Source organism: Dromiciops gliroides, chromosome 1 (assembly GCF_019393635.1).
Source record: "Dromiciops gliroides isolate mDroGli1 chromosome 1, mDroGli1.pri, whole genome shotgun sequence".
NCBI classification, from domain to species: domain Eukaryota; kingdom Metazoa; phylum Chordata; class Mammalia; order Microbiotheria; family Microbiotheriidae; genus Dromiciops; species Dromiciops gliroides.
The window spans coordinates 337,377,930-337,390,450 of record NC_057861.1 but is presented as its reverse complement, the minus strand read 5'-3'; the positions used below and the strand labels follow the sequence as shown (position 1 = coordinate 337,390,450).

The following is a 12,521-nucleotide window of genomic DNA, read 5'->3' as shown; positions in this document are numbered from 1 at the left end:
CTAAGTGGGATGCGCAGCCCGGGTAGGCGGGGCCGGCTAAGGCATCAATCTGGGCAGGGCTTCCTGGTGCGGGGGCTCTGACCTGTTGCAGCGCAGATGCACCTCCACGTTGATCACGGGTGACTCGGCCACGGAAGGAAGCGCCTGTTTCAGGTCCCCGACTGCCTCGTCCATCCCGTCGCCTCTGAGGGAGGAACCCGGGGAGAGAAGAGCGGGCGGGCTCTGGTCAACCCACCGGCGCCAGGCAGCCCCGCCCGTCCGACCCGGCCTGGCTCGGCCCGGCCTCGCGCGAGGACCTACCTCGCACCGCTCCCCCCAGTCCCGAGCCCGGAGCCCCCCAGAGCTAAGCGAGCCCACTCTCACCGTCCGCCCGTAGCAGCTCGAATCTGCCGCCAGCCACAGCTTGACCCCGCGACCCGGAAGTACTAGGGTCGTGCCCGCCTCCCAACCCCGCGGGAGGAGGGGTCACTTCCGGTCCTCGCCCAGCAGAGCCTGGGCTTTCCCCCTCCCTGCCTCTCTCCCAATCCCTGCGGCGCGGAGGGAGCCTTAGGGGCGGAGAAAAGAGCCGAAGAGCCGGAGGAGGAGGTGGGGGGCAGGCGGGCGGGGACGAAGGTCGCCTGGGGGGCTTCGGCGCCGCCACCTTCTCCTTGCCTCTCCCGAGTGCTGCGGGGGGCCGCGGGGGGCGCCTGAGCCCCCCGCCCGCGGCGGCCTCCCCGCCATGGGGAAGAAGCACAAGAAGCACAAGACCGAGTGGCGATCGTCGTACAACGGTGAGAGCGGCCCGGGGCCGCGGGCGGGAGGGGGCGGAGAGTGGGGGAGAGATTGACCGGGGTGGGGGTTGTCTCGGGAGGGGGCGGCCGGCGTTCTTTCGGCGCGTTCGCCACAATGCCGGCTTTGTGACGACACAGCGGCCCGGGATTCCAGAACTCCCGGGGGAGGGGCGGACCCGCGCCCTCCGGGATACCCCCGCCGCCCGACTCCTCCCGGGGGACGCCCCCGCCCCTCGCCGGGCACGTGACCTTGTTTGGAGGAGGCGCTTTCCGGGGGTGGGGGGCGACCCCCTGAAGGGAGGGGAGCGGGTGAGCGGTGGGTGAGGTTGGGGGGTCCTGCCGCTGGAGAGCTGGAAGGGACCTTTAGCCCCCGTCCAAGCCAGTACCCTCACTTTACAGATGAGGAAACTGAGGTCCCTAGAGGGGGAAGTGACTTGTCCAAGGTCACTCTGGTAGTAAGTTCTCTGGGCGTTGAATCTGTGTTTGTTGATTTTTGATTGATTGACTCCTTAGAATGTAAGCTCCTTGAGGGCAGGGACTCTTTTGCCTTTATGCTTAGCATGGTGCTTGACACATAGTAGGGTTTAATAAATTTTTATTGAATTGAATTCTAGTAAAATGTGCCAAAAAATTGCTAGTATCATCTGCAAGTGCTAAGTGGCATTGCTCATACTCTTCTAGGTGGTACTCTGATAGGTGGCATTGCCCCTATTATGTTAGGTTGCATTGCCTTTAATTTGCCCTTTCTCTACTAGGTGGCATTGTCTGTACTCTTATTAGGTGACATGTCCTAGGTACATTAAGTGGCATTGTTCACACTCTTCTAGGTGCCAATACTGGTACTCTGCCTGTACCCTACTAGGTGGTATTGCCTATACCAGGTGGCATTGCCCATATTCTGCTTAGGTGGCATTCATTGTTACTGGCTATAGCTGCTTTAGACCAGAGAATCACTTTTCCTAGGGGTGGGAAAGTGTGGGGTACACCCAACCTCCCAAGGTTATTGCTGCTGTGTTTGAAAGCTGAGAACTTCACTTAGGGGGAGTCTTCTATCTGCTAAGTAGGTCTTTCATCAAAGATTTTTCTTCTAGACTGGTTGTTGCTTTGGAAATTAAACTATCCCACATGGTACTTACTCATCAGAGATCTCAAGCCACAGCACAAGGGGAGAATTCCTTGATTTCTGAGGGATTGAGGAGTATATCCTACTGTGTATTTTATAGCCCCTGCTCTGTTCTGAAGCAGTGAAATGCTTCTAGATCATGTCAAAATGTGTCTCACTCTGTCCCATTACCTTTCCACAACATATCACAACTACCTGGATCTGCTACCTGGATCCTCTTACCAGTTTTGATGTAACTTTACAGGCCTCTCCCCCTTTTTGTTGTTCTTCACTATAATAAAGGAGCGATACACAATGCTTTTATTAAAATAAACAAGAGCCAGGTAGAGGTTAAGTGACTTTCTTGTACTTTCTGTTCCAGTGGCCCTGGAGAACTAACTCTCGAGGCCTCATCTCTCCTATTCTTAGTTATTGTCCTGAGTTTGCTCTCACTTGGAACTAAGCCAAATAGAGAAACTTGGTTTCGCAGTCTTTCTGAATATCTTTGTGTATTTCTCCTCTTCTTCAAAGGGGGAAGAGATCCATGTTTTTTGGCATCTAGGGAGACCCCAGTGGTTTTAAGATAGGCATGATAGATTTAGTTAGAATGCATCTTGGACGTCATTTTCTCCAGCCTTCTCATTTTATGTGATCATAACCTCCTTTATGGGAAAGAATTGTATACCTTATCTTTCTAGGATTATTGTATCATTATATAGAAGTCATTGATTTGTATATTGTAAGAATTCACTTGTAGTTAATATACTGATGATCCCTATTGAACACCTCTCAATAGCAAAATTGTAGTTATTTTCTAAGGTTCAACTATGTTGGCAGGACAAGAGGAAGGAAAAAAGACGCCAGAAATCCTGGTTTTCTAGGCCAGGGCTTAAACTTTTTCCCCTCAAGACCCCATTTCACCGAGAAATTTTTATGCAACCCCTGGTATGTAGGTATATAAAAAAGGTATACATAACCTTTTACTATTGCCAATGTTTTTGAGACTCCACATTCAATTATGCAACCATATATGGGGTCACAACCCAGTTTAAGAAGCTTTAGTCTAGGAGATTGGGTGACACAGACTGAACAGCTAGTGGAAACTAGGTGTTTCCCCCGTTCTCAGCAAACCTAGCTCCTTTTTCTTTCTTTCTTTTTTTTTTTTTTTGTGGTGGGGCAATGAGGGTTAAGTGACTTGCTCAGGGTCACACAGCTAGTAGTGTCAAGTGTCTGAGGCTGGATTTGAACTCAGGTCCTCCGGAATCCGGGGTCAGTTCTTTATCCACCTAGCTGCCCCCTAGCTGTTTTTAATAATATTCTGGACAAACTGATCTCCTTGTTCTTCCCCCATACATGACTTTCTATCTCTTTTCATGATCTTTTGCTCAAAATATCCCACTGCCTGAAATGTATGCCCTTCTTATCTCTGCTTTCTGGATCCCCACCTTCCTTCAGGATTCATTTCAAGTGCTATCTCCTGCAAGAGGACTTTACTGAGTCCTTCCAATTATCTATGTTCAAACCCCCCCCCACCACCACCACCTAGTACTTATTTTATATAGATTTTGTATTTATTTTCCTGTCTGCATATTGTTTTCTTTCCACTGGTATATAAGCTCTTTGAGGAGCCCTGTTTAGTTTTTATTTTTGTATCACCATTGCCTAGCACTACCTTATACCTAGTAGACACTTAATAAGTTTTTGTTGAATTGAATTTTTATCATATTGTGTTAAAATCATTTCTCCTGTAACTTTGCTGCATTATATCTAATTCTGCCTTTGAGAGCTAACTAAGCAGAACAGGTTTCATGTCTTCCACATGACAATTTTTGTGCCCCATAGTCTTCTTCAGGCCAAAAGTCTGGAATCTTACTCCCAGCGTGACCTTGGATGAGGCATTTAAGCTCTCTGGTCTTGTCATTTTGTCTATAAAATGACATTTGTCAGGTGATCTCTAAGGTTTCTTCTACCATTACATTTCATGATCCATATTTCTGCATTGGCCTTATTAATTCTTTTCTTTTCTTTCTTTCTTTCTTTTTTTTTTTGGTGGGGCAATGGGGGTTAAGTGACTTACCCAGGGTCACCCATCTAGTAAGTGTCAAGTGTCTGAGGCCCGATTTGAACTCAGGTCCTCCTGAATCCAAGGCTGGTGCTTTATCCACTGTGCCACCTAGCTGTCCCCTGGCCTTATTAATTATTTTTTTGGGGGGGCGGGGGGGTGAGGCAATTGAGGTTAAGTGACTTGCCCAGAGTCACACAGCTAGTAAGTGTTAAGTGTCTGATGCTGGATTTGAACTCAGGTCCTCCTGAATCCAGGGCCGGTGCTCTATACACTGCGCCACCTAGCTGCCTTATTAATTCTTAATTGTAAGTCCTCTGACCTCTCCTTGCCACTCTCCTCTCAGTATGCTATGCTCCCACTTATCAGTGGCCCCTTTGATATATGGTACCCAGATGGGGCACAATACTAAAGATATGGTCCAAGTAGGTCAGAGTATGGCAAGATGCTTGGATGCTTGGTCTGGACACCATACAATATATCAATTTGGCCTAAGTTGCAGTAGCTCTTTGGACTGCTCTATCATACTCCTGACTCTTTTTTTTTTTTTTTTTTTTTTTTTTTAGTGAGGCAATTGGGGTTAAGTGACTTGCCCAGGGTCACACAGCTAGTAAGTGTTAAGTGTCTGAGGCCGGATTTGAACTCAGGTCCTCCTGACTCCAGGGTCGGTGCTCTATCCACTGCACCATCTAGCTGTCCCCATACTCCTGACTCTTTGAGGTTGTGGTCCACCAAATCTTCAAAGGCTTTTTTGTATGAAGCGCTTGCTAGTCAAGCCCTCTTCATTTCTGTTGTTTTTGTAAATTTTTTTTTTTAATCCACATGCAGAACTTATTAGTTTTAGCTCACTGTTCTAGCTTGTCAGGGGTTTTTTGCTACATAATTCTATAATCAAGGGAGTTATAGATATTCCTCCAACTTTGTGTCATTTGCAGATTTGATAAGCTTGCCTTCTTTTTTCTTTATCCAAGTCATTGGCAAATTGTTAAACAAATCAAGTCAAATGACAACTCTGTAAAACCCCATTAGAGATCTCCCTCCATGTTAATGTTGATCAGTTAGTCTTCAGCTCTCATAAACTCTTCTTTTTGCCTCCTAGATGTTGTGTTGATAGCAGATCTTCCCTATATCATCTTACATTTTCCCTTTATTCTCTTTAACTATCATTCTTGCTCTTCACCTCTCCTGACCCCAATACTGATGAAAGTGACCTTTATGTCACTGTTTTTGGCCTGCCTCTGGGGCCACATTACTGTTACTTATTTGCCTTAAAATGCCACCTTTGGTGTGCCTGGCTTGATTTCCTGCAGTTTCAGTGACATTGCTCAGTTACCTGCTTTTATGCCATTCATGCCGGACTGGCAACCTCTGTGGTGGTGTAGGGAGGAGATAGTGTGAGGACAGGGATTGCAAGACTGTTGAATGCTAGTGCCCTAACCATACTTGCCCTTTCAGGCTGAGCCTGGCCACAATACCCCTTCTTTCTTTCCCCTTTCCCCCCATCTCTAGCCTGTGGGCAATTTGGGCTAGAGATCTATCAAGATGTGGAAGGGAGGGGAGACAGCTGCCAACCTAGAAAGGTAGGAAGGAGTTTGTCAGCTGTGCATTTCTCTAAATAAAATCTTTGGTATAAAACATAAAAATGATTTCTATAAAGAACTTTTCTTTTGATTTAGATTATGTAGACAAGCCCTTGGAAAAGCCATTGAAACTAGTCCTTAAAGTTGGAGGAAGTGAGGTTACTGAGCTCTCGGGATCAGGCCACGATTCTAGTTATTATGATGACAGATCGGACCATGAGCGAGAACGTCATAAAGAAAAGAAAAAGAAAAAGAAAAAGAAGTCTGAGAAGGAGAAAGAAAAGCACCTTGATGATGAGGAAAGGAGGAAAAGAAAGGTAAGGAATACCTGAGCAACCCATGATGATAGTATTGTTTTGACAACTGGAAATGTCAGCTGTCTCTGTACATTTTTATCAGAGACTTTTTTCTTCCCAAAAATGTTTTCATAGAAGCTTGTAAAAAAAAAAACCAAAAAACAAGCAATTCAATAAGATGATTTGGGGATTAAAGATTTAGAACTAGAAGTGATCTTAGGGTTAATTGAGTATAACCCTTTGTTTTATAGATGAAAAAACTGAGTCTCAGGGAGGTTAAGGGATTTGTCCAAGACCACAGGTAGGTAGTAAGTAGCAGAGCTGGTAGTCACACCCAGGTCCTCTGACTCCAGATTTGTCAATGTATTAAGTTGTCTCCCTGTAGTATATTTTTCTCCAAAGGAAATTCTGTCCCTTCATACTTAAAAACACAGATTATTTAAAAAGTAAGGGAAAAAAAAGATATAAAAAAGTACCTTAATTGTATCATTCTGGGTACTAAAATTAAGTTTCCTTGGAAGGAGTTACATACATTGTTGATTTCTGAATTAAGTTATATAGGTTGGGATCTACTTCGAGTTCACTCAACATAAATAGAAAAAGTATTTGATATTCCTTATTGGTTTTCTATATTAAATGCCCAGTGAGTTGGTCCATTGTTTAATTAAGAAAACTGCTACTAAAAAGAGGTCTTCAAAGTCATCCTCCATCCATCCAGTTTTCTGAATTTTAGGATCCCAGGATGTAATGAGAATTTGAGGCTTCCTTCATCACACTTAGAGTAACTGCTGGTACTAAGGAGTTAAGACTACTAAGAGAAATGGATTTTTCTTACCAGATCATTTTTTTTCCTCTCCCAAACTGATGAAATCATGCCCCTAAAATTATATCAATCACAGCTCAGCCATTTGAGGTTAACTATTCTTAAACCTCACTGCTTCAATTAGTCCTTCCATGTCTTTGCTTTTTAGGAGGAGAAGAAGAGGAAGCGAGAAAAGGAGCATTGTGACACTGAGGGAGAGACTGATGACTTTGATCCAGGAAAGAAAGTGGAAGTTGAACCTCCTCCAGATCGACCAATCAGAGCATGTCGAACTCAGCCAGGTAAGAAGGAGAAGTTATATATATTTCCATCCAGTATCAGAAATACTTCCCAACAGACACTTTTCTAGAACACTGGAACTTGTTATTTTTGAATTAGGTTTAACAATTACCCAAACTAAGAGAGAAGGGGAAAAGACCCCACCAGATTCTCTTTTCTCCACTTTTTTTTCAGTAGATTTTACCTAAAACTGATTAAAAGTAGCATTCTTGCAATCTTACCCCTCTTTCCAAAAAAGGAAACATTTGTGATTGGTTTTAAAAAAAAACAAAACAAAACACAACACCAGCCTTTCCTGCCCAGGTCAAAATTTATTTTCATAAAGAGGCTACTAATGACTTAATTATACAAGCCCTTTAAACTAGGGTGACAGTGCAGAAATCATTTGAAAGTAAACAGAAGAGAGCAGAAGGAGCCCTGGAATGAAACAGAAAGGCAGGATAGTTTTGAAAGCTACCTGTGAAATACATTATTTATTCGAAAGGTAAAGCACACTGAATACATAATAGAGATTTGAAGTTTCATGTACAGTCCTCTTTTTCTGCTCTACTTTGCTTATGGAAATGCTTATTTTATTTGGTGTTTATATAACAAAATGATAAAATTTAAATAATCAAATAATAAATATTAGTATTTAAGTACCTATTGGGTTGTCCTGGGTCCTTTTCTCCCTCTATACTGTTTCACTTGGTAGTCTTGGCTCCCATGGTCTCAATTAACATCTCTATGTTGGTGGTTCTCAGATATACTTAATCAGACCTAACATCTCTCCTAACCTCCAGTTTTCACATTTCTAACTGCTTATTAGATATCTCAAACTGGCTGTCCAGTAGACATTGTAAACATGTTCAAAATTGAACTAATGATTTCTACTCATACCTACTCCCCTTCTAAACTTCCCTGTTAACTGTCTAGGGCTCCACCATCCTCCCAGTTACCCAGGCTTAGAACCTAAGTGTCACACTCAGTTCCTCACTCTCCCTCATCCATGTCCAATCTGTCGCCACGTACTGTCATTTTTATCTTTGTGATAACTCTCATATATGCCTCCTTCTCTTTGACACTGCTACCACCCTGGTTCAGGCCCTCAGCACATCACACCAAGACCATTGCAATAGCCTGCTTATTGGTGGTCTCCTTGCCTCCACCCATCTGTCAGATTAATCTTCCTAAAGTGCTGATTTGACCATGTCACATCATTTCCTAACACCCCCAATTCTGTAAACTCCAGTGGCTTCCTTTTACCTCCAGAATCAAATATAAAATCTTATATTTGGCATTCAAAACCCAGTCTTACACTTTGTTCCTGCCTACCCTCCACACCTCCCACTTTGCTCTGTGTTTCAGTAACACTGCCCTTCTTGCTGTTTCACATATAAAATAGTCCATCTCCAGACTCCAGGCATTTTTACCAGTTGTTTCTGGAATACTCTCCCTCCTCATTTCTGCGTCCTGGCTTCCTTCTAGTCCCAGCTAAAATCCCATCTTTTTTGAGAAGCCTTTCCTGCTTCCCTTTAGTGCTAGTGCCTTCCTTTTATTGCTGACCTCCAGTTTTTCTTGTCTCTATTTTGTTTGCATATTGTCACTTGCATGTTGCCTCCATCAGTCTGTGAGCTTGAAAGCAGGCACTGTCTTTTGCCTTTCTTTGTATCACTAGCATTAAAATGCTTATTGACTCACTTATTGGCATTGTGTCACATGCTAGGGATACAAATTGGCCCAGTTCTCAAGGACTTGTCTCAGGGGGAGACGATGTGCAAGCAATTATGTACAGACAAGATATATACAGGTTAAGTAGGGGATAATCTTAGGGGAGAAGCCCAAGCATTAGTGGGAGATGGAAAAAGTTTTTTATGGAAGGTAGAATTTTAGCTGTGACCTGAAGGAAGTCAAGGAAACCTGAAAACAAATGAGGAAGGAGAGAATTCCAGGAATAGGCGACAGCCAATGAAAATGCAGAGTTGAGTTGGAATGTCTTGTGCCATAAAAACCTGAGTTTGGGGTTTAGACATGTTAAATTTAGAGAAGCTTTCAATACGTCCATTTATAAATATACCAATAGGCTATTGGTGATACTGGCCTGGACTTGGAAAGAGAGATTAGGACTTGGTTTATATAGATCTTGTAGTCAAGTAGCTCATCCTCTTAAGACATGAACTTAGATAATGGTAATTAATATACACACACATGCATACTGAATGTCTTGAGAATTAACTAGCAGTGTCATGTAAGGTCTGAAGGGAAATGTAGTGACCAACTGTGGGAGGTGGTGAAGTTTCTGGGGGGAGCTAACCTTTGAGATGTACTTTAAACAAGTAATCAATTTCCCCCTCAAATTATCTCAGATTTATTATCTGTGTCATGTTAGTCCACATAACCCCCATATGTTGTAAGGTCCTTGAGGCTAGGAACTATTTTTTCTTTTGTCTTTGTATCCTCTCCACCTCACACAGTGTCTTACACATAGAAGGCATTCAGACATTGTTGAAGATTTGGAAAGGAGTATGTTCCATGGACGAAGAACAACTACAGAAAGTACAGAGCCTTGAGATTGCAAAGCATTGGGGTTGTGGGAAAGGGTCTTTAGTTTGGCTGTTGTTTCGAGTATGTGGAAGGATGTAATCTAGCATCAGACTGGAAAGTTAGAGGTTGTATAAGAACTTGAATCACAAGAATAGATGTTCAGATTTTCCTAAGAAGGAAAGAGAAAGCCACTGAAGAGTTTTGAAAGGAACATTGACATGACCACAGCCGTGTGAAAGATTATTGTGGCAGGAGTGTGAAGGGTAAGACCAGAGGTGAAAGATAGTGGAAGTAGGAAAACCTGTTAAAGGCTATTTCTGAATTTCAGGTAGTTTTTAAAAATAAGGACTTGGCCTGGAATTATGGTAGCAACAGTAGGAATAGAGATTTGGGAAGGCATAATCACAGTCCAGGTTCCTGCCAATGTGAATTGAAAGGAAAGGATAGATAAGAGAAATATTGAAGAGGAGGCACGATAGGACTGGGCAACTAATTGAAAGAGCGGGGGGGAAAAGTCAAAGATTTAATTCACCAAACATTTGTTAAACACATAGGTGCTGAGAATACAAAAACAAAAATGAAATTATTCCTTTTCTTAAGGAGCATTTTTTTTTTTTTGGTGAGGCAATTGGGGTTAAGTGACTTGCCTAGGGTCACACAGCTAGTAAGTGTCAAGTGTCTGAGGTCGGATTTGAATTCAGGTCCTCCTGAATCCAGGGCCAGTCCTCTATCCACTGCGCCACCTAGCTGCCCCATCTTAAGGAGCATTTTACTAGGAAGATACAACATGGATACAAATAAGTAAATATAAAGTAAAACAAAGTTGTTGCAGGAAAAGCCTTGGGTAGAATGTGTGTTTTTTAATTATTAGGCTAAAACTATTTTTTTTCTAAATTCATTGCTATTGCTCCAGTTTTTTTATTGCACCAGTTTTGACAGTAAGCCCTTATTATTAATATTATATATACCAGTAAAGAATTGACTGCATGGCATGAGCAGGAGAAAAACCCCAGAAGATCCATGCTGTCTCTCTGAGAGACAGCCCTGGAAGACCTAAAAAACCTACACTGCCCTAAGAGGGAGAGCATCTTATCCTGTTTTGATAAAGACTGGTCGTTCTACATTGATCAAATCTAATTGGTTGATATGAATTGAGGGTGGTCTAAATTAGAATGAACTCTTACAGATGACATCTGGGGAGAAGGCCCTCACTCAAGTTCCTTAAGGCAAAGTGGTTTAATCCCATCAGTTCACCTGAGCTAGACAAAAGATTCTATCTCCATTTCTTTTGTTCCCTTGGGTTTTTCCCAGACAAGATTTGCTGATTCCTCAAGAATTGGACTTTGGGGGGGGGGGGGGAGAAAGAAGAAAGGGTGGTAAAGGAAATATTTTTTGTTTGTTTTTGTGGGGCAGTCAGTTAAGTGACTTGCCCAGGATCATACAGCTAGTGTCAAGTGTCTGAGATCATATTTGAACTCGGGTCCTCCTGAATTCAGGGCCAGTGCTTTATCCACTGCGCCACCTAGCTGACCCTGGAAATATTTTTTTCATGGGAAACAAGTTTAAATTCAGGGCCTGCAGATAGAAAGGGATGTACATTTTTTTTCCCAATAGGCCAGTGACTTGTGATCATACTAAGGTTAAGTCAATGCATTCGTACAGGAGTATGAGGAGTAATTGAGAGTGAAAGGGAATTTGTAGATCAGAGATTCCCAAGGTCACAGTGGAAGGGGTAGCCCAAGAAAGATAGGGATGGGGAAGAAAATTTTCCTGGGCTGGCAGCAACAATTTCAAATGTTAAGGAGGTCCAGATAAAAGCTTGCAGAACAAGATTCTGATTAAAGTGTTGACTTGATAGTCCTTTGTTCATCCTCTCTTCCAAGTCATGCCTGTTTACTTTATTGTGATGGAGGAATGCTGTACATCATAATAGGCTGGCTGGTGCTGGAGATGGCTAGAGGCCTGTGAGCTACAATTTGGGATTGCTAATTTAACTGCCTGACCAGTGCTATGTGTGTACTTTAGACTCTAAAACCAAACTTGACTTTTTTTGTTCCCTAAATCTGCCCTATCTTCTTAATTCTCTGTTGGTGAACCACTTGAAAGTGATGGTACCGGTCTTAAAACTTGAATTTTGTCTTTAATCATTCTCCCCTACTCCTCACCACCCCAACCCTACCCTCACTCAGCAATCTCTTGCCAGTTCCTGTTAGTTATACCTCTCTGTCCATTTCCTTTTTATTCCTTTTGTCTGGGACTATTATCAGAGTTTCTTAATTCACTTCCACATTTGTTAAGCACCATGATACACTAGACTCTGAAAATAAAACCACAAAATAGTTTCTATGGTTAAGGAATTTACATCCTATTGGGGTGGGGATGGGGTGGGTATAATAGGTACACAGATAAGGAAATTAATGGTGATTTGAGGGGAAAGAGCACTACTTCCAGTCTCTTCTCTCCCCAGTTCATCATTCAGGCTTAAGGAAGTCATCACATGCACACACACACACACACACACACACACACACACACACACACACACACACACACACACATACACACACACACATATCCCTTAGCCAAACTCTCATGTAACTATTTAGCAGGATGAGAATCCTGCTACGCCTAAAGTTTTCATAAGTCATTTTCTTGGAGTTGGTATTCCTATACAGTAATTAAACTTTTCTCTATGCTAGTAGCCTGAATGTTTGTTTTCTTAAATATGAAAAGGGGGAAAAAATTTTCAGTCCTTACAGATTTGGGTTGTATTTTAGCAGAGGGTTCATGTCAAAATATATTGCAAAGGAAGCTACTGTACATTATAAACCACATTAATGCTCATTTAATCAGTTAAAGTTCATTAAAGCTCAGACTTCATTTAAAACAAGTGAATTTATGTTCACAAATTGGGAGTCTATTAGGAAGGGACACCAGAGTTGTCTGAACTGACTACATTTGTTAACTCTGCTTTTTTTTACATTGGCAGCTGAAAACGAGAGCACCCCTATCCAGCAATTGCTAGAGCATTTTCTTCGCCAACTCCAGAGGTAAATCCTGGGATTGTAGAAATAGCTAGTATTCAA

At 42.8% G+C, this 12,521-nt stretch overlaps 2 protein-coding genes across 11 annotated transcripts in view; one reads left to right on the top strand and one right to left on the bottom strand.

Annotated features, from left to right (window-relative positions):
• Positions 1-557, bottom strand: part of TRIP13 (thyroid hormone receptor interactor 13) — a 34,824-nt gene extending 34,267 nt beyond the window's left edge. Inside the window, exons 1-2 of the mRNA XM_043971022.1 lie at positions 364-557; positions 83-184 (exon numbers count right to left, since the gene is read on the bottom strand). Coding sequence (XP_043826957.1) covers positions 83-174 — 92 coding nt within the window. The 5' untranslated portion in view covers positions 175-184; positions 364-557. The remainder of the gene's footprint in view (positions 1-82; positions 185-363) is intronic.
• Positions 558-593: 36 nt separating this feature from the next.
• Positions 594-12,521, top strand: part of BRD9 (bromodomain containing 9) — a 51,893-nt gene continuing 39,965 nt past the window's right edge. For 3 of the 10 annotated variants that reach the window (XM_043970951.1, XM_043970942.1, XM_043970960.1), the window contains exons 1-4: positions 594-770; positions 5,611-5,831; positions 6,782-6,914; positions 12,425-12,485. In XM_043970951.1, coding sequence (XP_043826886.1) covers positions 719-770; positions 5,611-5,831; positions 6,782-6,914; positions 12,425-12,485 — 467 coding nt within the window. In that variant the 5' untranslated portion in view covers positions 594-718. The remainder of the gene's footprint in view (positions 771-5,610; positions 5,832-6,781; positions 6,915-12,424; positions 12,486-12,521) is intronic. The other 7 variants (XM_043970977.1, XM_043970993.1, XM_043970968.1 and 4 more) reach the window with 3 other exon arrangements.